The sequence below is a fragment of the Podarcis vaucheri genome, assembly GCF_965113315.1.
Source record: "Podarcis vaucheri genome assembly, chromosome: 4".
Lineage (NCBI taxonomy): Eukaryota > Metazoa > Chordata > Lepidosauria > Squamata > Lacertidae > Podarcis > Podarcis vaucheri.
In genome coordinates this window covers 5,720,757-5,745,343 of record NC_138762.1, presented here as the reverse complement: position 1 = coordinate 5,745,343, position 24,587 = coordinate 5,720,757, and the positions used below count along the sequence as shown (strand labels likewise).

At 48.2% G+C, this 24,587-nt stretch overlaps 1 protein-coding gene across 2 annotated transcripts in view; it reads left to right on the top strand.

Annotated features, from left to right (window-relative positions):
* The window catches only part of CLPB (ClpB family mitochondrial disaggregase), a 71,804-nt gene that overhangs the window by 35,747 nt on the left and 11,470 nt on the right, over nt 1-24,587 (top strand). For both annotated transcript variants that reach the window (XM_082219243.1, XM_082219242.1), the window contains exons 6-10: nt 1,563-1,660; nt 7,684-7,798; nt 18,708-18,785; nt 22,808-22,863; nt 24,158-24,202. In XM_082219243.1, coding sequence (XP_082075369.1) covers nt 1,563-1,660; nt 7,684-7,798; nt 18,708-18,785; nt 22,808-22,863; nt 24,158-24,202 — 392 coding nt within the window. The remainder of the gene's footprint in view (nt 1-1,562; nt 1,661-7,683; nt 7,799-18,707; nt 18,786-22,807; nt 22,864-24,157; nt 24,203-24,587) is intronic.

Sequence of the window (24,587 nt, the reverse complement as noted above, 5' to 3'; positions counted from 1 at the left end):
CCTTCCCTGCAACCAAGTGTTATCTGATGCCCTTCTTCATGTTCCCCTTCCATGGGAGCTCCAGAGGGTGGAGACAAAAGAACGTGCCTTTTCGGTGGTGGCTCCCTGCTTCTGCTGTCTCTGGGGCGGCTCGCCTGCCTGGCAGCAGGCAAAAACATTGCATTTTAACCAGGCCTTTGGCTTTTTACTATAGCCTTTTAGAGCGATCTTTTTATTTATTTTTTATATATATTTTTAATAAAGATATTTATTACAGATTTTAAACAGAAATAAAGGAAAAACACCAAACATATGTAATACCATCACTGAAATAAACAAACAAAGAAAAACCAAGAACAGCACCCCCTGCCAAGTTGGTTTGCCTGCTACTCACAGGTATACTGCCTCTGAACATGGAAGCCCCACAGACCCACCCATGGCTGGATCCGATCCTCCTTGGTTTCTGTCTGATCCCTTTCAAAAATAGAAAAGATACAACAAAAACAACTTTCCATATATCAAATTTCCATAACCTTTGGACTTCCTCACATCTCCCTTTCCTGCGTTCTTAATAATAAAATTAAAGGCAACAATTTATTACCTTATTTCAATTCTTATTTTGTAGTTCTCAGATATTATGTCTCAAACTTTAAATATTTTCCCAAATACTGAACTGCTTAATTTAGACATAATATTCAAATTTCGTCAATTTCTAAACCATCACTTATTCTCACATATCTTTCATCTAAATTACTGATGCCCTGATATTTTCTATCGTGCATTTTCTTAACATTCATACAGTTTACAATGTTTTTGTAGATAATCCTTAAACTTTTTCCAGTCCTCTTCCACTGCCTCTTCTCCCAGGTCTCGAATTCTGCCGGTCATTTCTGCCAGTTGCATATAGTCTATCAGTTGCGTCTGCCATTCTTCCAGGGTGGGCAAATCTTGGGTCTTCCAGTATTTAGAGCGATCTTTTTCTTTGTAAGTTTCTTTGAGATACTGTGGCAAAAAAGCAACTAATAAATAACAGTAATAGTGAGGCTCTTTAAAGGAAAAGTGATCCTCCCACGACGAGCCATGAGTGAAAAGGTACAGAGGTGAGAGATTGCACGAGGGCCCTGAACAGAGAGAGCAAAGAGTGGCTAAGGGGCACAGTCGCTTTCACCCCTCCTCTTCCTGCCATCTTTTGTTGTCATGTTGGATATTAGCAGCCCACAGCAGGGCAGTGTCCCACAGCAGAGGCCATGAAGCAAGAGCACCACGGTGCCTATTTGCGGCCACTCCAGCGGGGCTGTTGGAGTTCTGTCGGCCCTTGGCGGGAGAGTGGACAGCTTGCTTCTCCAGTGGGGTGTTACGTTTGCCCCTGAGTTCTGCAGCTTCCTTTTGCCTAGGCCTCTTGTTCCTGGTGACACGTCCCTTTTGCTGTGTCCTTTGACATCCATACGTGTCGCCGCTGGTGGCACATTGTCCCTTTTCTGATCGGAGCAAAGGTTAAAAAGGACCCCGGATAGCTCAGAGGCTGTAAGCTGCCTGTCATCTGACTCCATCTCACATGTTAAGCTCTGTCTTTTCCCTTCCAGGTGCCAACCCCCTGCAGAGGAATGAAATGGGGCACACGGCCGTGGATTACGCACGGGAGGGGGAGGTCATGAAGCTCTTGAAAGCGTCCGCAACAAAGGTGAGGATTCAAAGACTTGGCTCTCATGGGTTTCTCCCTCCCTCCCTTTTAGTGCCAAAATCCAGGGGTGGCATAGAAACTGTCCCAGGGTCTTGGCCTCAGAGAGAATGTTGCGAATTCGCTCTGTGCTCAGCCGGAGATCGACTCCTATTCAGGGAATTCTTTCTGTTGTTAATAAATCCCACCAAAGCGTTTCAGGTCACCTCCAATGTATGCCTGCCTTCCTGTTCCACCCTTCAGAGAGGTGGGCAGCAAATAAAGGGGTCTGTTGCCCTGCTGTGCCAATTTTCTGAAATTTGGGGGGTGGATTCAGGGGCAACTCAAGTAGATGCTGTGCCCGCGCATGCAATTTGAATGCGTCCGTGGCTCTTGGGATCCAATGGTGCTGCTTTGGACGCCGACAGCTCCCCTGTTGCTTCTGCAAGAGGCTGGATGTGAATGGGAAGGGTGGCAAACAACCGTGCTTGGTGCCACCTTGCTGGCAGCGCGTCCTGTTGTGCTGCCCTCAGCAGAGAGATGGGGTAGAAAATAACTAAACTTCATTATGCCCCATTAGGCCCCTCTGTCGCTGTGCCCCATTCCCAGCCCAAATGTGTATGGGCAGGCTCTTGCTGTCGCCGCCTTCTTCTTCTTGGGCCATCCCTCGTAGCCGAGTAAGATTGTCTTCCATAAACACAGGTTTTAACCATGAGTCCGCAAGTGACTGTGGAGGCCAATTCTGGATCCACACGTCCTTCCACAGTGGGGACATAGGTTTCCGGCTGGGAGTTGATCACAGTGAGGGTTTGCCAAACGTGTCACCACAACCATAGGGGCTCTTTCGCTTCCAGCAACGGTCACTCGCTCCGATGTTGATATGCTTTTGCACCACACGGGGTGGCAACTTCCAGGGCTAGGACAGAGGAGCTTGTCCATGCGAGTTCTGCCAAGCATGTGGCAACCCACCCCCTCGCAAGAGATGGATGCTGTTGGGAATGAGCTGTTGCTGGAGGGAAGCCGTTTGAAATTTTTATAAAGGAAATGTCAGGAGTTGCATGCTTAAATCTCAGCAAGGAGAAGGGAGAGAGAGAGTATCATGCTAACTTTAATGGGTCTCTGGAGCCTTCCTCCATGAAGCAGAACTGCCCTTTAACTAACTTTTTCTCCACAAAGCCTTTGGATGATGAGGGGGAGACGCACAGATCTGCGCAGAGATGGGTCTTGCTGAAGGAGGCGGCAGCAGGTGCATAAAAATCTCGTGCTCTTTGGGGCTGCTTGGTGATGAATGTGCAGCTGAGGGGGATGTGGTGGCAGAGGGCTTGCCAGCCCTGCTTCCCAGCCCCGCCGAGAGTCTTTGAGAATTTATTGCTCATTTTGATCACTGCTGCAGAATGAATTGGTGGCACTATTCACGGGACAGACACATCCCATCGATTTTATTTACATATGCTGGCGACAAGAGCAACAAGGAGTCTTCATATGCGAAATCAATTTGTTTTTAGGAAAAAGGCTCCTGATCCAAATGGCCTGCTTCTCGTGAACCAGAGCCACCAGGTCAAGGCTGGAGTGGGCCAGCTAGCGGCTCGGTTGGCTGTTGGGCCTTCCTCCACCTTCTCTCCCAGTTTCCACCACCAGTTGGAAGCCGTTAGCAGGCCTGTCCTCGAAGGGGATGGGTGCTCACTGGGCACACCCCACTGGCACACTCCCCATCGCAAAAGTAGATTTCCAAACACTTTTGCGAAAAGGCCATTGCACCTTCCCTCCTAATCGCCAAAGCCTCTTCTCTCTGCAAATCTTCCCGTAATTGGAGCTGTGACTGGGAGGGGTGCCAGGGTCTTTAATGAGCAATAAAAGGAAAAGAACACAATTACCTGGCTCTAAGAAGGATCCCGCTGTTGACATCTCAAGGTGAGGCCTCCTGGCAGAACACAAGGAGCATATCTCCAGTTGTAATACTTGGCCTGGCACTCTGGTAAACTCAGGAGTTTGATGGGACAGGTTGGTCCCACCTGTTGCACAGTGTAAGGAAGCTGTCTTATATCTGCTTCCTTGGAAAGTGCAGGATGGAGAAAAGAATATCACACAGCGCACAATTAGACTATGGAACTCACTCCCACTGGGGACAGTGATGGCCACCAACTTGGATGCCTTTAAAAGAGGCTTAGACAGAATCATGGAGGAGGAAGAAGAGAGGGCTACCTGTGGCTATTACCCATACTGGCTATGCTCTACCTCTACAGCTGGAGGTAGCTTCTGAATGCTCGGGTCCTGCTTGCATGGGGCATTCAGTTGGCCACTGTGAGCAGGTGGCCCCTGCTCTAAATTTGTGGCCGCTTTGCAGTGGGCCTGTATTATTGTTCTAATGTGTGTGTGTAAAATATGTACATGCATATAATATTTTTTACTTCAGATGTTTTTATACCACTTTGCTGCATCTCTTCCTTACTTACATCTCTCAGCATGTACATGAAACAAGCCACATAAAATGAAACAATAAAACAATACAATTCTTTATCATAATACTGAACCCTTCCTTAAAATGCTTGCTGGAACAAGAACATCTTCGTCTTGCTGAATTTCAGCCAAGAAGGCGCATTTCTAATCTCAGTTGGCAGGGGGTTCCACAGGTCTGGACCCAGGACATCGCATGCTTAGCTTCTAGTAGTTAGGAGCTGTGCCCACGGGGGACAACTCCCCACAAGATCTCAGTGATTCGATCGGGATAGAATACAATACTTTATTGTCTACTGTGGTCCACTTTGTGCACCTTGAATGGAAAAGGGGCATTTACATTTAAAGAAATTAAATACTGTGGTACCTCTCGTTTCGAACTTAATTCATTCCAGAGATCCATTCTTAACCTGAAACTGTTCTTAACCAGAGGTGTGCTTTCACTAATGGGGCCTCTTGCTGCCGCTGTGCCACTGGCACATGATTTTTGTTCTCGTCCTGGGGCAAAGTTCTCAACTCGAGGTAACTCTTCCAGATTAGCGGAGTTTGTAACCTGAAGCATTTGTAACCTGAGGCGTTTGTAACTCGAGGTACCACTGCAATAGCCCATGCCTATGCAAATTTACTTACAGGTAAGGCACACTGGAGCTTACACCCAGGTAAATGTGCCTAGGATTTCAGCCAAAGCTGGGTGTTCTGGCTGCAACCGCAATGTCACATAGCAGTGAGTTCCACAGGTTGTTTGTGCATTTTGCAGAGACGCTCACCCTGGCTAGACTGCCTGTTGGTTTCGGCATCTAACTCTTGAGTCTCTGCATTTTGAGAAGAGCCCTTTTCCTAGAGGATGTAAATTAAACACACACAAAAAAAGAATCTCACTTCAGCAGGCAGATGGAAACGAAAGGCAGCTTCCTTGCTGAGGCAGCCCTTTCTGGGGTTTTGCCCACTCTTGAGCTTTTGTGTAGCTCCCTCCCCCTTCCCCCTGCCTTTCCTCCGGCCCGTCAGTCACATCCGATAACATATATATTATGGCAGAGCTGCTCTTATGCATTATTTTCTTTTCAAAATGTAAAGAAAGAAAAGGCAGGAGGAAAAAAATTGGCCTATATATTTGGAAAGACATAGATGTATAGATGGGGCCGGAGTAGTTTGAGGCTGGTGATATATACGGAGCCTGAGGGAGCGACACCATTGGCGCTCTGGATTCAATCCAGCAAGTGCCGTCCCACTGGGATCCGCAAGGAAGTTATTGCTCCATTTTGAAGCATCAGGACTGATGGGGTGTCTCGGTTACAGGGTAGACAGATAACGGCAGCCAAAATTGGATTGGTTGCTATTTATTTTTTTTAACTTCTGTCAAGGTCACTACCGTAACAGGAAAACACCAGAAAAGCCGGTGGACTGCGCTGCCGGTTTCTCAAGCGGCTGCTTCTGCTGCCGCTTTTGCGGCAAGAGCTGGTGTGGGCTGTGCTGCTGAGTAGGGGGATCAGACCACGGAGGGTGGTCCAGCGTTCTCTCCCCACCCACCCACAATGGCCAGCGTGACAGTGACCGCCCTCTGCTGTCGCTTCTCCTCAGCACCTTTTCTTAGAATCCGAGAATCGTTGAGTTGGAAGGGACCCCCAGGGCCATCTAGTCCAACCCCCTGCAATGCAGGAATCACGGCAGATTCTTCCAATGGCCCTCGAGGTTTTCAGACCTACACCCTTCTGCAAATTAATTGAAACAAGGCCTGTTTTCTATCTTACTTGTAATCCTGTACTCAGAACAAACGCGAATAGCCAGTTGGTCATTATGGTGTTGGAAGCCTGCAGCCAATAGAAGGAATGATGCGCTCGCCACAATATATTAAGGTGCTACAAAAGAGAGTTATTCCAGAGCTGGAAAAGAGGTATCCTGACAGTACTGGGATATTGCAGCAGGACCTAGCCCCCTCTCCCACATCAAAAGTGGTGAAGAAATTCATGACAGAGCAGCAAATACAGGTACTTGATTGGCCAGGGAATTCCCCAGACATAAATCCTATTGAGAATTTGTGGGCTATATGCAAAAGTCCCCTCTGTGCTGTAGACTGTACGACTATGGAGAAGCTTGTTCAGGTGCTGATTCAAGTGTGGTACAGGGATCCGAAAATCAACAGTGACTTTTTGAAACTATTAAACTCCATGCCAAACCGTGTTCAAATGCTGCTTAAAAATAGCGGAGGTCGTATCTGTTACTAATGTACGTATATGTGAGTTTTGCACATGTATATGTGAGTTTTGTACAATAAACTACATTGTTTGTTTCAATTAATTTGCACAAGGGTGTAGGGCCCGTCTTTAACTGAAGCATGCACTTGGGGACTCACTTCTTTATTTTATTTTTAACCACATATTTGTATCTTGGATCAGTCACCTCTCACCCTCCAGCTGAAGGCAAATGCATTATTTTGAGAAATACCACTTCATTTCCCATGCATCTGAAAGTGAGGAGCCTTTCCTTCCCCCTTCCATAAATCTCAAGAGATGCTGTTGGAGAGAGAGCATGGCCACCCAGTTTGGGTAAAGGTAAAGGGACCCCTGACCGTTAGGTCCAGTCGTGACCGACTCTGGGGTTGCGGCGCTCATCTCGCTTTACTGGCCAAGGGAGCCGGCGTACAGCTTCCAGGTCATGTGGCCAGGATGATTAAGCCGCTTCTGGAGTGGTACCTATTTATCTACTTGCACTTTGACATGTTTTTGAACTGCTAGGTGGGCAGGAGCAGGGACCGAGCAACGAGAGCTCACTCCATCTCGGAGATTTCATCCGCCTACTTTCTGATCGGCAAGCCCCAGGCTCTGTGGTTTAACCCACAGCGTATAGTGGGCTAAATCTCTTAATTTGAGGATCATAAATGCAAGGCTGTGTAGTAGGGAAAGGTCAACTTACTCCCTGCTCACCTGCTTCTTCCCAGTGCCCCCCCCCCAAAGCCAGTGTACCCCTAGGTCTCTCTCTGGCACATAGAGAACCTGTTCTAGAAGAGAGGTCCCCAATTCCCTTCTCTTGCGTGCTGGTTTTTAACCCCAGAACCCAGTGATGTCACCAGGTTGGATAGCTTTAAAAGTAAGAGCTGTTTGACAGTGGAACAGACTCCCGTGGAAAGTAGTGGATTCTCCTTCCTTGGAGAAGCAGAGGTTGGATGACCATCTGTCACGGACACACGTAGGGTAGGCCATTTTCAGCCACCCCAGGCTTTCTCTGTCTGTCTTCCTTCCCCTCCCTCCTGGTTTTCTGCTGCACTTTAAAATGCCCCCTCTTTTTGGGAGGGTCTGCGGTGATTAAGCTTTTTTTAATTAAGTTCCCACTGGTTCATTTTTGTGACCTTTCTCTGCCGCCATGGATGCAATACTGATTATTTTCCTTGCATATTCATTTTACATGTGTGTCTGACATGTTTGCTAAAAGCATTGGACGTTCGCTGGGCTATAAATGTATTAAAATGGATAAACACATTATTCCTATACCCAGCTAACCTCACGGCAGGTGACAGAGAAGCTTGTCGCATGGACGTCCTTACAGCATGGATGTTGCAGTATCTTTTTAAGAGAGCAACTTCTTTTCCTTTCCCACAGTTCCAGGAAGAGCAGCGCAAGAGGGAAATAGAGGAACGGCGAAGGTTCCCGCTGGAGCAGAGACTCCGGGAACATATCATTGGCCAGGAGAGCGCCATAGCAACTGTTGGAGCTGGTAAGATCTGGGGCTCTGATTTGATTAGCCTTCTGCTCTGCAAATCCTGCAGAGAAGCTGGAAGGGGGTTAGTTAGTGTGCGCGCACCCACACGTGTGTGTCACATAAATGCTATGCTATAATGTTATTTAGAACGTGTGTGTGCACAAAACAGTCAAGAATACCTTAAGCTGCAAAGCCGAGAATTCTAGCTTTTAAAAACTTTTATTCTTGTTTGTGGAGTCGTGTTTTTAATTGCTGGGTTTTTTTCTTTGCCTGAGATGAAATCCAGGAAAATACAAGGAATTTTGTCACCAGTGGAGGTCTGGGCACAATTGTGTGTTGCAGCTGCCTACAGCTGTAGCACGTAGCCCTGCAGTTTGGCATCTGGCGCAGAATTCTGACTCCTGAAAATGTTAGATTTCATCTCTGGAAAGAAAAATGCATTTTAGTTCCTAGGATTGCAGGAATAAGCATGGGAAGTATGTTCCTCATGAAATCATAGATGCCACGGGAAGGACACAGAACCAGGGGCTTCGGTTCCCTTGGTCTGCAACAGTGGACCAGATGAGAGGAATGAAACGAAAGATGGAGCCATAGCATGGGGGTGGCCATGATCCTTTGGTCAAAAAGCTGGGGGCGATAAGAGTTGGAATCCAGATCCTCCTTAGCGTCCTCAACATCCTCTCAAACAGAACCGTTTTTTCAGAGGATCTCTTAGCCACACTGAATAGAGCAGTATTACTACTGCGCTGCTTGTATTAGGAAAGAAAGCTCCTCTTATTGCAGTGTATAATTGCTTCAGCCTTTCTTGCCATAGTTGGCTTTTATTCCAGATTGGGGTTTTTTTTTAGCAATATACACATTGCAACCAATTATTATTATTATTATTATTATTATTATTATTATTATCTATTTGTACCCTGCCCATCTGGCTGGGTTCCCCCAGCCACTCTGGGCGGTTAAAATCTTTCTCTGTGTACCCCACTCTGCTGGTGAGAGCAGGGTATGCATTGTGAGCAGTGCTTTTTCCCCTGGAAAAACAGGCGCTGGTACTCACCATGGAGTTATTGCATTAAGTGCTACACTTTTTAACAACAGAAAGAGGTGCCGGTACTGCATACCCTTGGGTACCCGGGGGGAAGCACTGGTTGTGAGAGACAGGATTGTACGCCGTGTCCTTTAGTGGTACCTTGAGATAGCAAAGAAAGGACATTTTTCCTCCCTGACATGCTAGTTTTCTATGTGCAGGCTTTCTTCTGTTCTGCTTTGTTGCAGGGGGGAGCGTTCAGTCACGTGAACCTCCCGCTTCCAGGCAGAAGGGGTACAGGGCACACCCAAATTAGCCACTTTATTCAGAGCTAGGCTTTGTCAGTTTTGCAATCCATTACAAAGTTTCTCATGGGTCGCCTTCCATGAAAGAAAAACTTTTATCTCTGGATTGGCCTTCAGAGAATGCAGCAGAGTCAAATGTGGGGTGGATTCCGAGCGTCTGCTCAGCACATGCCCATCCTTGGGACCCAGAGGGTTCTCCTCTCCCAAATAAAGTCACTCTATGTCCCGCAGCCTGTCACAGGGGACAGGTCCCTCCTCCAAAACAGAGAGATCTTTGGAACTTGGGACTGCACTGGGAGGCAGAAACAATGCGAACGACTTCAGGGCCTCGGAAAGTATCTCTCTGCCCTTCTCCCGGAGTCCATTGTGTAGTAAATAAAGAATATTAAAACTCTTTGTCAACCTCCTGTTACTGAAATCTCCCCCTGTTGCGTTCGCGAGACCATTAACGGCGATAAATGGAAGGAAGGGGATGTGGGCTGCTGAAGCCTCTTTTTATCTTTTAACTGTGGCCAAAGGCCAGGCTGAGGAGCCCCCAGAAGGCAGAAACTGATCCTAAGCGTGTCCTAATGGGCAGTCCTGCCCCTGCCTGAGTCAGGGATGGTTCACACAACCTACTCCCTGGCGGGAACCATCCTCATAGCTCTGCAGAGCCCAGCAAAGGCCCCTTTTGGCCTGTTAATATGAGTCATGAAAGACTGGAGGAGGGAAGTTGAGTACAAGTCCGGCTGGCCTTCTCATCGCCTGAAATCCCAGCTCCCAGAACCTGCAGCCCTCCAGAGGTTTTGGGCTACAACTCCCTGTTGTAGCAGATCGGGGAAAGCTGAGTTTAATGTAGAACAGAGTGAGCTACATTGACATGTCACCTGGCTTTGGACTCTTGTCTTGGATGAAATAATAGGAGCTATTCAACATCCCTTCCAGTTTAATGATTTGGGGTGGGGGAGGCAAGCAAACTTGAGATGAGCTTGAAAACAAATGGGACAGTGCCTGTGAAACCACTGAAGCTTGATAGAGCCTAAGCGAAGCGCTTCTCAGTAGAGGATCTATATTATCCGTCGCTGTTTACGCTGCCTCACGGCTGGGATGAGAAGAATGAAATCAGGGGGAATGAATATTGATGTGCGGATTTGATAAATTTGAATAATTTGTAATGATCGTATCCTTCATGTTTTCAGTGCATGAGCCTTCCTGGGCACTGCGCAAAGATCAAATCAAAGGCCTTGTGCCTTCAGGCAAAAATAGTGCAGAAAGTGGCATTTTTCTGGTTGCAGAATTTGCATTTGGGAGCAGGAGACGGTGGGATGCCTATGACTCTGGTCATCAAAGCAATTGGTGACTCGTCATTTGGTTAGGGATTCTGCCTCGCTTGCAGGCAGTGGAGGAGAGACCTGAATGGAGCATGTGGGACACGGCTGAGCAATAGCTGAGGCCCCATGAAAAGTGGGCATGGCCCCTCAGGCCCCTTCCCGCCTTTGCTCTGCCACTGCCTCCAGCTTTTTAAGCATCTTTCTGCAAGCATGCGTTCTAGGGACATAAGAAAGAGCTTGGTTTCTCTAGAATCTGACGGGCCTGGGTGGCCCAGAGCTGTGCTGTAAATGAAGATCGCGGGACGTAGTTTGGGCCTTGGGTTTGGGAGGGCGAGGCTCTCCCCTGCAAAGGCACCACATGTGCACCCTGGTTAGAGAAAGGCTGTGCCTGGAGGCAGCAGCGGGGGCTAATTAGGGAGCTTTGATTAATGGGCCGGGCCTCTCTCTGACACAGGTGGTGGTGGGGCTCGCGAGAGCAGCTGCCTTCATGGAACTTCCCTTTATTGAATTAGGCAGGACCAGGCGCACTCTGCCTCGGGATATCGCGCCAGGAAGGGGAGGCTTGCTGGTGCTTTTTTGCTGCCTGCCCTGATGGTCCCAACCTGTTAAGCTTTGACGTGGGTGGGTGGGAGGGGGTGTTCTTGACACACATACCCAGTTACTCTGAGTAGCCCTTGCCCATCTTTCAAGAGGGGCTGCCAAATGCAGGGCACACTTGGCATACCTCCTGGCTGCGAAGCGACTGCTGTGCTCCCGGTCTAAATGCTGCAGCAATGTGCCCCCCACCCCATGCCAGTGCACGTTGGTGTGGGGAGAGGAGTGTCAGGAAGCAACCCTTAATTCAGCTTCTAGCTCCTCATGCTCCATCCCAGGACACAGGATGGTTGACAGTTGTCAAGCAAGCATTCTGTTTAGGGACATACCTGGCGCTTGCTTTTTTGCTTCACTGGGACCCAGTTTGAGGAGCCTGATCTGAGACTCACAGCTTACATTCAGTCTGTTCTCTTCTAGCCTGTTGTCTCGTTTCTTCTGCCCAGTGTGGTTGCCCAGGGCATCAACTTTGTTGGCAGAGAGAGAAAGTGCATTCAGGTTTTGGGGGGAGCAAGACTTGACTGCATGCAACAACAAGAGGATGTTTCCAAGGGATGCCCCAGAATATGAGAACATAATGAGCCTGCTAGGTCAAGCCAGTGCCCCATCTGGGCCAGCATCCTGTTCTCACAGTGACCAACCAGATACCTCCATGTGAAACCTGCAAGCAGGATCTGAGCATGAGAGCAACTCTCCCATCAGTCTTGTGTTCAGAAGCATTGCTGCCTCCAACTGTGGAGGCAGAGCAAAACCATCATGGCTAAGTAGCCTTTGACAGCCTTATCCTGCTCCTTAAATCTGCTTAATCCTCTTTCTTAAGCCATCCAAGTTGGTGGCCATCGCTTCTTCCTGTGGGAGCAAGTTCCATAGTGGAAAAGGATGAAGATGAATGGTCAAGAGTGGATGCAGACATGCATAAATGAGCAGCCGCTTGCATAGCTGTACTGTGTTGCTTTCCCACTTATTTGGTGGGCGTTTTGCTTGTAGTAGGAGCTTGTAGTTGTCTACACTGACTGGCAGCAGCTGTCTTTAGTTTCAGACCAGGAGTCTTTTTCAGCCCTGCCTGGAGCTGCCAGGGGTTGAGCCTGGAACCTTCTGCCAGGTGTTCTTCCCATTGACTTTTGGCCCTTCCTGTAGAGCAGCAGGGGGCTTAAAGTTTAGCACACTTTTCTTGGAGCAGAGTGGGAGTGGGCGGGCGGCAGGAATCTGGCCCTGTTTCTGCCTTGACCCCTTTGGCCACCACCTTCCTGCCCAGCCGACCCACGCCTGCTCATCGAGCTGAGCCACCGCAGCAGTGGGGGAAGCCAAGCAGAGTCCTTTGAATGCCAGTGCCTTGCCTCACAAGGGCAAAGTTGGTCTTTGGTTCATGCCCGAAGGACGTCGCCCCTTTGGCGTCACGAGCCCGGCCAGGCCAAGAAACCCCACAGAATGAATTGATTTGATAAATGGACATTTATTACACTCACAAATTGGCTGAAACCAATTTTGGTCACGTCAACCCCTGATAACTGCTGGGGTATTGATTTGTGTAAAGTAATACAGTGAATTTATCAGTTCAATAGCCAGCTTGAAAGGCCTCTCAGAGACCCAGCGCTGTGGCGGCTCTGCAGCTACGGAGGGCAAAAGAAAGCCCAGGCTGGAAAGAGCTCTGGAGCCAGGGAGGCCCAAGGTGGCAGCGCCTGCCTCCTTCCCTCCCTCTCTTGTGCTCCTTCTCTCTCTGCTGCTCCCAGAATTTCAGCCAGGGCTGCTGTGCCTTAGTTCCTCCACAGCCTTTCTGCAAGAGTGAGGAGAGCGTAGCCTTGCAGAGAATGGATCTGTCTAAAATAGGGGTTGGATTCCCTCCATGGCCAGGTGGTGCAGATGTCCTGGACAGCTCAGTTGGTTACAGCGTGGTACTGATAACGCCAGAGTTGTGGGCTTGATCCGCTTATGGGACAGCTGCATTTCCCTGCATTGCAGGGGGTTGGACTAGATGACCCTCAGGGTCCCTCCTAACTTTACAATTCTATTATTCTACGTTGAGCCGCGGCGTCTTAACTGCCACTTCAGCTGGTCTTTGCTCTGTTGCTAACCAACTCTTTCACCTTCCAATCCTAGGCAGTGCTGCACAGTGTAGCTATCAAATTATTTTTATCTTCAGGAAAAACCTTCTGCTGCCTTTTTCTTGGTTGGGTTTTGCAGCAGCCCTGCCAGGCAGACCTCCATTATGCCCATTTTGCAGATCGGGAACTGAGGCCGAGATCACCATGGTGGTCCAGGTCTCCCAATTTCCAAATTGCTAGTGAGTAATTATGAGTTGCTTTGTGCCCTTTGCTCAAAGTCAATATAAAAAATATGTTTCCAAGGGATCTTGCAAGAGTATCGCAGAACCAGCGCACTGAGAGGGTCTTTCTTGCATTTTACCTGTGGAATTTCAACCAGCCAGCCTTCAGCCACTTATGTTTGAAATCACATGAGTTAAATATGCTTAAGATGTGGCCGTACTATAATGCTTCTGAATAGCAGTTGTCCCCACAGGCAACTGGTTGGCCACTGCGGGAAAAGGATGCTGGGAACAGGATGCTGGGCTCGATGGGCCATTGGGCCTGATCCAGTAGCCAGGCTCTTCTTCCATTCTTATGGGAATGAAGGAAATGTTCAAGGTGACTTTGTCTGCTCCAGAAGGGGAAGGGCAAGGAAGGAAAGCAGAGCCCTCAGAACCACCACCACCTGGCTGCCGAAAGTCCTGCTATCCTTACAGGTGTGAAGAGTTAACATTTGCTTCTTTTTAAAAAAGAAGAAGAAGAAAAAGACGGAGCTCCTTCGCCTTCTAAATCCCACACTTTTCATGGTGTGACTCTGGTCACGTCAAACTGCTCCTTCCTTTTGCACAAGGAGGAAATGGCGTCGCCACCCTCTCCCAAAACGATCAGTTGAGCAAGGCCTGATTCTGGCCTTTTCTTGCTTTCATTTTAAAAACACATGGAAGGAAACAGGCAGAAAACATTCAGAGATGCTCATCTCTCTCTCTCTCTCTCTCTCTCTCTCTCTCTCTCTCTCTGTTGTTGAAAGGATCATTATTTGGAGACCCATGTCTGGAGAAGCTCCCTGGCCCTTCTCCAGAGTTCGTCCTCTGCCTCTGGGTGCTTCTGGACATGCCGTCCACATTGCCCTTCTCTGCAAGAAACACAGTGGCCTGTTTTCAAGCATCTGGTGGTTCTCATTTGCGCTCTCTCACTCTCTTTCTCTCTCCTTCTGTCTTCCTTTCCCTCCCCTTCCATTATCCTACTCGGCTATCACAAGAAATATCTTTTGCTCGTCATTCTTTTCGAGCTTGGCATTTCGCCTACTTTTAAGGAGCGCCTCTGTCAAGCGTAATACGTCGCATCTCCGGTCTCGCTGACCTCTGTCAACCGCCAAGACAGGGCTGAGTGGAATTTTAAAAAGCCGCCTGCGCAGGTGAGCGCTCTCTGCAAGGAGGCCATGTCTATTGCAAAAAACCTAGCGCCCTTCTGGGCATCTCCCATCTTCCCCATCCAATGCACCAACTTGGGGGAAGGCTGCAAAATACAGCTCCTGCAGCACCCTCTCTTCTTTGCACAAAGTATCACAAAACACTTTTATGAGAGTGCCTACACCGACTGGCAGCCACTCTCCAGGTTTTCAGGATGCATCTCCCAGCCCTGCCTGGAGGTGCCTGGGATTGAAGCTGAGATGTTCTGCATGCTCTGCCCCTGAGCTATGGCTCTACAGCTTTTGAGAAGTGCGTTGGAAGGCAGAGGCCTTGTTCTAAATAGGACTGGAAACTGGGAAGGCCTTCACCGGATGAGGAGTCGCTCCTCTCCTTGATGTATCAGTACCTTTTCAGCCCAAGGAGCATGTGAAGCTGTTGTGGCATGTGAAGTCAGGACATTGGTCCACCTAGGCTGGGGACTGGGGATATTTCCCCTGAATGGCAGCAAAGAGTCCCTTTCCTGGGCTGTTCTCTAAGCCCAGTTGTCTGTGATAGCATCTTAACTGGAGATGGCAGGGACTGAACGCTGGGCCTTCTGCATGCAGCTGTTGCTGAGCACGTGATGCGGAGGAGAGGTCGGAAAGGTTCTGTGGTGGCTGGAAGCTAAATGGCTGCTGTGCCCAGCAGTCCTATGGGCAGGTTTTGAATCTGACATTATTCTTTGAATGCGGCACTGATCCCTTTGACCCTCCCCCTTTTCTTCTGCCCCTTGAGTTCTTTTAAGTTTAGAATATAAGGGGAAACTGCTGGATCAGGCCGTGCAGGGCAGCATCCAGTTCTCACAGTGGCCAACCAGATGCCTCTTTGGGGAAACCCACAAGCAGGAGTCGTGCACAAGAGGAATCTGGAGGCAGAGCATAGCCATTCTGGCTAATAGCCATCAGTAGCCCTTTCCTGCTCTATGAATTTGTCTCTTCTCCATTTAAAGTCACCCAAGTTGGTGGCTGTTACTGTCTCCTGTGGGAGAGAGTTCCACAGTTCCCTCTCCTTCGCCATGAATATGTTTGATCCTCTTTTAAAGCATCAGGAAAGGACAAACGAAAGAATGACTGGGAGCTGCTGTGGCTTCATCTCTCTGTCTTGGAGTGGCTATGAATTTTAATTAAGACCACCAGCACACAGAATAGCATTGAGGCAGGTGGGGAACACAAGTCTTAGCACCAGGGAGTTTGCAATCTAAATTGTAGGGGGGGGTTTTTGGGGGGGAGACTATTTTATGTATTTAACAAAATAAAGTGGTTTCATGGGCTCAGATGGAATGGCTAACGGGGTGGTGACTATGAGAAGAGCTTTCTGGATCAGGCCATTGGCCCACACGCGGGCATAGACACACTGTGGTGCAAACATGGCAGTTTAGTAGCCATGTTCCTTTGTCTTTCTCATGGAGTGTGGCTACTGGTACATTAGTCATTGAGCTGCAGGCAGAAGTGGTTTCACCTCAGTGTTGCGTTTACAACTCAGAGGCCCCAAGAAGAAAAAGATCTGGGTGGTGAATGTGGCACATAGAGCAGCTGGCATGGTTTGGAGGTTTGTGGCACCATTTTTCATGCTGTGTGCTGACTTTCCTGGGTGGCTTGTGCATGCTGAAGTGGTCCTCTGAATGCTTCAGAGCACACCAAGATGGCGCCTCGCCCTGTCCTGACTGCTTCTTGAACATTTTCCAGGAGAGGAGGAGTCACGGTCAGGACACGGATCAGGGGGTTCAAGATGCTGCTTCACCATGCCAGAGCAACCCAGAAAAGCCAGCCTCGTGGTGAGTTGTGCACCTCTGAGAAAAGGGAAGTGGGGGTTGAATAAGTTTTCAGCCACAATTTCACAGAGTATGTGCAGGGAGTTTGTTTTTAAACGTATTTACATGCTGCCAATTCATAAAACAATTTATATAAATTAACATAAAACGCCATTAAAAATCCTGCCAAGTTGTGTCAGGAAGAGTCTGTTCTGCAACTTGCATAAATTAAGCAAAATTGCCTGCATGCTTTTGTTTTGCATAATTTATTCTGTTGGGGGCTGCTTGCTGAGGCTGCCAAGGGACAGAGCATTGTAGCTTCACATCATTGCAGCTCAGAAATCCAGCTCCTCCCCACGTCTTTTTCAAGCCTGTCTTTATCTATGAAGGCAAGAGCTTCATAGAGTTTTTGAAGCAAAAGCTGATTTTCTCAGAAGGCTAAAGCAGGAATCCTGCGCCAGGCATTATACAATCATACCTTGGGTTACAGAAGCTTCAGGTTGTGCTTTTTCGGGTTACAGACGTGCCGAAACCTGCAAGTACCAGAATGGGTTACTTCTGGGTTTCGGCGCATGCACAGAAGCGCTAAATCGCTCTTTGCGCATGCCCAGAAGTGCCGAATCACAACCCACGCGTGAGCAGACACGATGCTGTGGGTTGCGGGTGCTGCGGGTTGTGAATGTGCCTCCCGCACGGATCACGTTTGCAACCCGAGCGTCCATTGTACAGTCATACCTTGGGTTGAAGTAGCTTTGGGATGAGTATTTTCGGGTTGCTCTCCATGGAGACCCGGAAGTAACGGAGTGCATTACTTCCGGGATTTGCTGCTCGCGCATGCACAGATGCTCAAAATGACGTCATGCGCAGAAGCAGCGAATTGCGACATGTGCAGACGCGGGTTGCGTTCGCTTCAGGATGCGAATGGGGCTCCGGAACGGATCCCGTTCGCATCCAGAGGTACCACTGTACTTGGATGGAAGGACAGAATCCAGGCAGCCACATGTGGAATAGACAGGGCATTTCTTGGGTCAGAACTCACAAGCAAATATTTATTTAGGAACACTGTACCCCACTTTTCACTATCTGCCTCTGAAGTGACTGTTATGCCATTTCCTAAAGAAGTCTCTGGAGCTTCTCTTGTTGCTGCGCTGAGGCCCCACCCCTTCTTTTTCTCTGCTCTCCCCAGTAGCCCAAATGCCCCACTTCCAGCTTCCATATAACGCTGCACACCCCACCCCAAAAAAGAATGCCCACTGATTACATCCATTAGGCACCAGCGACAAGTGTTTAAGAACATAAAGAGAGCCTGCTGTATCAAGCCAATGAGCTTTTGGGTCAGCATCCTGTTCTCACAGTGAACAGATCATAGAACTGTTGAGTTGGAAGGGACCCCAAAGGTAATCCAGTCCAGCCCCAGCCTGCAATGCAGGAATCTCAGCTAAAGCATCCATGGCAGATGACCATCCAACCTCTGTATAAGAACCTCTACAGAAGGAGAGCCCACAACCTCCCATGGGAAACCTGAAAGCTAGTAGCCATCACTGCCTCCTGTGGAATTAAGTTCCAAAGGTGAACTGTGTGCTACGTAGAGAAGTCCTGTATTTTATGTGTCCTGTCCTTTGCTTTAATGCAGTAGCCAGACCTTAAGCACAGCCACTGAATGTAAACAAGTGCTGCCCCCTTGTTCTCATGTGATCACTTTTTCTTTCCCTTTTTAAACGCTGTGCATGTGCTGTGATCTGAGAGTGCAAAGCTGCAGTCGGGGTGCCAAGAAGAGTAGGATCCACAGGGAAGCTGTCTGCCCCAGAGGGCAGGTTTGGCCAACTCAGAAGTTTTAAGTGCTGCTCCTCTGCAAAGTAGATCCTTTTGTGTTCCAAACCCATCCCATGTTTCCCTGGCATATCTCCCCTGCATCCTCCTCCATCCTAGCACCATTATTTACGGCAGCCCATGAGTCTTCACAAGGCTGCCGTGACCTTGAATTCAAGGCTTCCTTCCCGTTAGCGTCGGAGAGTAGCAAACTTCTCCTTCCCAGGTCTTTGTGCACAAAGGTGGCGCTTACAAGCTGGCGAGCTATTGAGCCTCTAGAATCTCTCTTTCCCCCAACCCTTTACCCTCCCCTCTCGGTCCACCCGACAGGTCCCTTTCTGGTTCATTCAGTGTCCATCCTCCCTGCTGTTTCCCTGGCAACGCTGAGTGCACATCCTGGAAAACTTTATCCGAAATCTGCTCTGGGCAGCTTTCCAAATCCATGCTAACCTGATTAGGTATCTCTGGGGGCCTTGCTGGCTAATCAAATTAGGTAGCTCTAATGGCAGCGAAGACTTTGAGTGGGCAGAGAGCAGTAAAACATAGTGTATACTTAGTGATAATTATACTTGCTGTTGTGTCATTGATTTATATGCCTTTCCCTTTTTTATGTGCCCAGATATATAACCCCTTCCTTTGTTTTTCTTGCATTTTCGATTGCAGCCATTCGGAGGAAGGAAAATGGCTGGTATGACGAGGAGCATCCCCTGGTTTTTCTCTTCTTGGGATCGTCGGGAATAGGTAAAGTCGGCGTCCTTTTTCCCCCCTTCTTTCATTTTTTTGGGGATGATGCAGGCTGGTCCAGCCCCAGAAAAAACGCCAGTGCTGATTTTTCCACACATGCTAGAGATAGAAAAACCAAAGATGTTGCACCACGAAAGGGCCAGAAATCTCAAGTCTAGTTTTCAAGTACTTTTCTGGGCTCAAGTAAAGGACAGGTTGATTTTCAGTCCACTTACCTTCCCCGCTGCCCAGAGACACTGCCAGTGGTTCAAGTCATCGGCAAACACCACTTTCTATAACAAATAAGTTGCAACAGCGTAATAGTGGCACTGAATGTGAACTATCCCAAATTCCAAAGTGAGAAAATCACACTAGGTACAATATTCATGTGAAACATAGAATTTTTATTATTATTCGGGTATAAAAATATTTGTATACTGCTGTGTCGTTTAAAAAAACCTACACCGCCAAAGCGGTTTATAGCTATAAAAGCATAAAACCATGCAATAAAAACATTAAAAGGGTAAAAACAGACATCAGTTCACCAGGATCATTCCCTACCCATCAGGCTGTGTTTTTGTTTTTTAAAAAAGAATTTGAAAATCCTTAATCGTAGCATCATCCCAGAAGTCATCAAGAGTTGTGTTACCTTTCGCAAGCTTCTTGCCAGCTCCAGAAAAGGATGGCCCCGGGAAGAGCTGTATGTGTTGCCAAGGCATCCACACCCCACAACCGCTAAACCGAACTGGCACCCTGAGATCTGATTCCATTTTTGAAAGACAGAAGCAAGTTTGTAGTTCCTGTTGCAGAGCAAAGATTGAGAAGGGTCCAGCAAAGGCAAGGAAGCTAGAATTGACCAGGAAGAGCCTTCTCACTGGAGTAAAATCATGGGTGGGGGGCGCAAGGGGACCCAAGGCCCAGTCAGCATTCTGGACCCCTATGTTGTTTTGGGTTCTAAGCTCTGATTAGCACCAACCATGGTTTGGCATGGGGTCTGAATTGAATCACCCTTTCTGAGACACGGAACCAGGCAGTGTTAGAAACTGGGATAGAAAAGCTAGGAGCCAAATGGCTCCTGGGACCAGAGTTGTGGGCGCCAAAAACAGAATGTCTAGATGCCACGGGGTGGGGGGGGGCGGTCAGCAACACTTTTAATTTATTATTTTGATAAGCATGAATTAATACGCAATATGCGTGACACATTGTTAATACCACATTTTAGCAGAAATGGTTAATACATGTTTAATTTGGTGTTGGCAATAAAAATATTAGTAGCATACTTCAGTTTTCAAAATACTCTACTATTTATTATTAAACTCCTTAACATATTGTCTATCCTTAACCTATACTTTGAGGCTCCAAAGCACATACATTTCAGTAATCCTTGAGTGTCAGCCAGGCGCAAAAAAAAAAAATGGCACCCAGACTTTTTGAGGTGCTTTTTGGCAGCCTGCTAATTCCGAACCCTGGAACCAGGCAGATGAGAGAGCAGGTGAGGTGGAGTCATGGAAATTAGGGGTGAAGAGGCAGGACAAAACTTTTAGCAGAGAATAAAGTGTGGCTTTGGGGGGTACAGTATGATCGCATCCTACACACATCTAACATGTGCTATTTCAACCGTACATGGTTGAAGACCAGCTGGCTGAAATCACACAAATCAAATGTAAGCGGATAGCTTAAAAGATCCTTTTGAACAGGATTTTCCCTGCATGGAGAGTGCTTTTAAACTGTCAGACTTGCATACTAGGCTCTTGAGATGCTCTTGCCATGATCTCAGACAACCCTGTGAGATTTCATGAGAGCATCCCAGAACCCAAAAAGCAAACCTGAGAGCTTTAAAGTTCTCTGCCTTGCTTGAAAGGTAAGGATGGTCATGCAAGGGTTCATCGGGTATACGCCTTTTTTGTGTATATGCACTGTCACCAAAGCGCAACCCCTGCGCAAGATGCAGTTGCACCGAAAAGGGTGAAGCAGCAGGAATTGGCAGCCCCTGGTTGTAAAAGGAAGAGCCAAGAGAAGGATTGTCGCTCAGGAGTCTTCCCTTCGGCATCTCGTCTGGGTCAGGCAGACCCTGGAGTGCCCTTTCACCTTGGGGGCACCTTACCAGGGTCCTGCAGGGGCTGCTCTGCGCAGGTACATGCCTCGCAAGGGACGAAATCTCCCGCCGCAGTGGGGGCTGACATGTTTGTTGATACCATGTCGATGTGGATTTATTCCGTAATATGTGTTTTGAATTATTGATCGCCTTCATGCCTAGACTTTTATGATAGACGTTGCATATAAATCCAATAAACAAAGAATATTGTGTTTCCCAGCAAATCTGCTCCTTGTCTTGAAGTCAAGGACGTTGCGTTGGGGGAAGACTGGGTTGATGGGCATCGGCTCCATCGCTCGCCTGGTCCTCCAAAGCTCTTTTGCACAGCAAATCCTTCAAGGCTTCCCTTTTCCCTCGGTGGAGGCAGCAGGGACAGTTCACTTTCCTTTGCAGTTTATGTTTTCCAAAAACACCCCACAAAAGTTACTTTAAGAGCAAAAGGTATTCTGTAGTCCAGCTGTCCCCAATCCGGTGCCCTCCAGAGCTTTGGGCTGCAGCTGCCCTCAGGCCCAGCTAAGCACAGCCATTGATAGGAGTTGTATTCTCGAGGGCACCGGGTTGGTAGTCCAAAAAGGTCCTTTCTGTCATCTTACAAAAAAGTGACCATGATAACTAACAATTTTGTGAGTAGCACCGAGTTAAAAACAAAAGAGGAATGTAAATGGGTAAAATTGATGGTAACTGCAGCCAGACAGGTTATAGCGAGTACTGTAATTGGGAAAATGCAGAAGAGCTAGAGGTGAACCAATGGAGGGAAAAGCTGAGTAATATTATAATTTTAGAATATCTAACTGTGAAGATACACAGAATGAAAGGATTTAAGGTCAGTGAGAAAGAGAAGATATTGAACTATTTGGGTAGGTTTGAACAATTTGGGGCAATTAAAATGTTAAAAGTTAAATAAACCTTGTGGATGGAGGAGTTAACGTATATAAAATTGTACATTTGGTTGATTTTAATATGTTATTATTGATTATGTATACCCAATGTATCAGCTGCCAGGGGGGTTTCACTGTTTGTGTTTGGTTGTTGGAAAAAAATAAAAATTTAATTTAAAAAAACCTAATAATTCTGTGTAGGGAGAGTTTGGAGGCCTTTATAGGGTTAAAAGAATCAGTTTCCAGCCACCAGTTCCATTCTAAGGAGGCCAAGAAGAGCTCAAGGTGGGACTGTGCAGATGAAGGGGCAGGGGAGGGCAGCTCTGGAAGGAGGAAGTGAAAGCAGAACCTACGGGGTCCATCCTTGAGACTGACAGCTGTCACTGGTATGGGTACTTCAGGGAACCCTGTTTGTGAGCAGAGCATTAGGAGAGCTATTGCCCCATCCAGTCCAAAAGCAACTCTCCCCTCCTGTGGCATTCAGAAGCATTGCTGCCCCCGACGGAGAGAGAGCCACAGGTCACGCCACTGTCACGCCACTCCCTCCAGTGCTGCCTGCCAGGGGGTGTGAGAAAGCCTGGACCCACGGAAGGGGAGACCATGCTGTGGCTGACGCCCAGCATCCTTGCCGACTCAGTTTCCAGGTGTTTGAAACCTGGGGGGGGGGGATCACAGGGTGGGCTTTGTAGCCCAGAATGTCCCACGCGGCCAGTGGACACAGTGGCTCTCGTGTTCCTGGGGTGGCTTGAGAATTGAGCCTGCGCTGTGTTTGTTTTTGTTTCTTTAAGTATATATTATCCCAGTTGGTAGAAGACTCTTAATCTCAGGATTGTGGGTTCGAGCCCCATGTTGGACAAAAAGTTGCAGGGGGTTGGACTAGATGACCCTGGTGGTCCCTTCCAACTCTACAGTTCAGTGATCTCACTTGCAACACAGATGCTGCAAACGGGTCTTGGTTTTGTTGTCGCGCAACTTCCCGAGCGCTTTTTGCATGGTCTCTTCTTGATGTTCTTATCAAGGCGTTTCTCCCCCAACACTCCCTCTTTTCTCTGCCACTTCTTGAACAGGCAAAACGGAACTGGCCAAGCAGACTGCCAAGTACCTGCACAAAGATGTCAAGAAGGTAAGGCCTCTGCTCTCGGTTCCCCCAGAGGAACAGCCTTGTTTCCCCAGGCGTCGGTGGGTGGAGTGGCCAAGGACCCTGGAGGCATCGGCCAAGAGGGTTCCCATTTCACAATTTCCTCCCTGGAGCTGCTCTGACCTGATCCAGAAGAATTGCCCTGGCCACAACTGTGGCTACTGTGGGAGCGAGTCACCCCTTAAAAATGTTACAGGTTTTGGAGTTATGCAGGATGCCGCTCTGCACACAGATTTCCAGGGCGAAACCCCCGTCCCTTTTCCAGTTACGTTTTCGTCCTCACTGCCGTGGTTACTGGCTCCACATCAAACACCACTACAGCCAAGGACAAACAGGCCGTGCTAATTCAATGGCATGCTCAGAACAAGCGGTTCATTATAGCCTAATCAGTTTGTTGGTTATTTAGTTAATTAATGCATCAAAGAGGGCATCACAAAACGTGGAGAGAATTATTGGGGAAGGACAGGAGGAGAGGGTGGCTTATAACAGCAGCTGGCGGGTTAAGGGAGATGTCATTACCGAGATCTGGTTTCTATGCCAGCTGAAAGCCCGCCTCATCCTCTGGGTGTGCAGCAAAAACCTCACTGGTTTTTAAACAAAGGACAATATATTCTGATTGTGGTTTCTGCATCATTGGTTACCTTTTACAGCCCAGCCCAGCTGTCTTGGGTACATTTGAATGCAGGAATGCAAGAAAAGTTGGGCGTGATTTGGGTGAAAATTCTGTCTGCTGTGTTTGGAGAAAGCCCAGGGATGCTCAGTAACTTGGGAGTAGAGCATCTGCTTTGCGGGACGAAGGTCCCAGGCTTGGTCCTCTATGACACCTCCAGGTAGAGCTTAGTTTGTGTCCTTCCTGAATCCCTGGGGAGTTTCTTGGATGGCTTCAAGCTCTGCTCAGTCAGCGCCAAGGGAGCACATGCAGATCCCTATTAACCAGTAACTAAATAAAACAAGCATACCATTGGTCTTTCTCCCCCTGCGTAGTACTGGCAGCCGCTCTCCAGGGTTAGAAACTGAGCCGTTCCCAGCCATACCTGGAGATGCCCAGGTGCGGGGGCTTGAACCTGGGCCCTTCTGCAGTCAGAGCAGATGCTTTGCCACTTCTTCTCCTAACAGCTTTTGTGCATACAGATCAATGTGCAAAGTGGGAACACGACACACAGGTCTCTGCAGAGCCTGGCATTGCAACAGGCACACTCTGTCAGGGATCCGGGATTCTGCAGCTGCCTGTCATCAGCACCAATAAATGATTCCCTTTTTGTTTCCTTTGTGCCACCAGGGTTTCATCAGGCTGGACATGTCTGAGTTTCAGGAAAGACACGAGGTTAGTAAGAGAGATGCACACCCTCAGCAACACCACCACTGTTTGAAGATCCCGGAATTGACAACATTTGGCATTCTCACCTTTGCTGACACTCTCTTCTTGGGTGGCAAACTCTCTCCAGATACTCACCCTCGCTCCTCCAGCCTCACCTGAAAAAAGAAAATTTAACATTTCTATGGTGTGCCCTATAGAACACCATCTCCCATACATTCCTTCCTGTCTCCTGAGAACAGAAGGGAGGTAGCTGTATTCTGTGTTCCTTGTTTCTTAGATGCAAGATTAGTTGGGATATAAAGTAAGGCTTTTTCCATGGTGCCTGGAGAGAGATCTCAAGCCATCTCCTTGTTCATTTCCCTCCCCTTTTTATTTTTTTCCTGTTCATTCA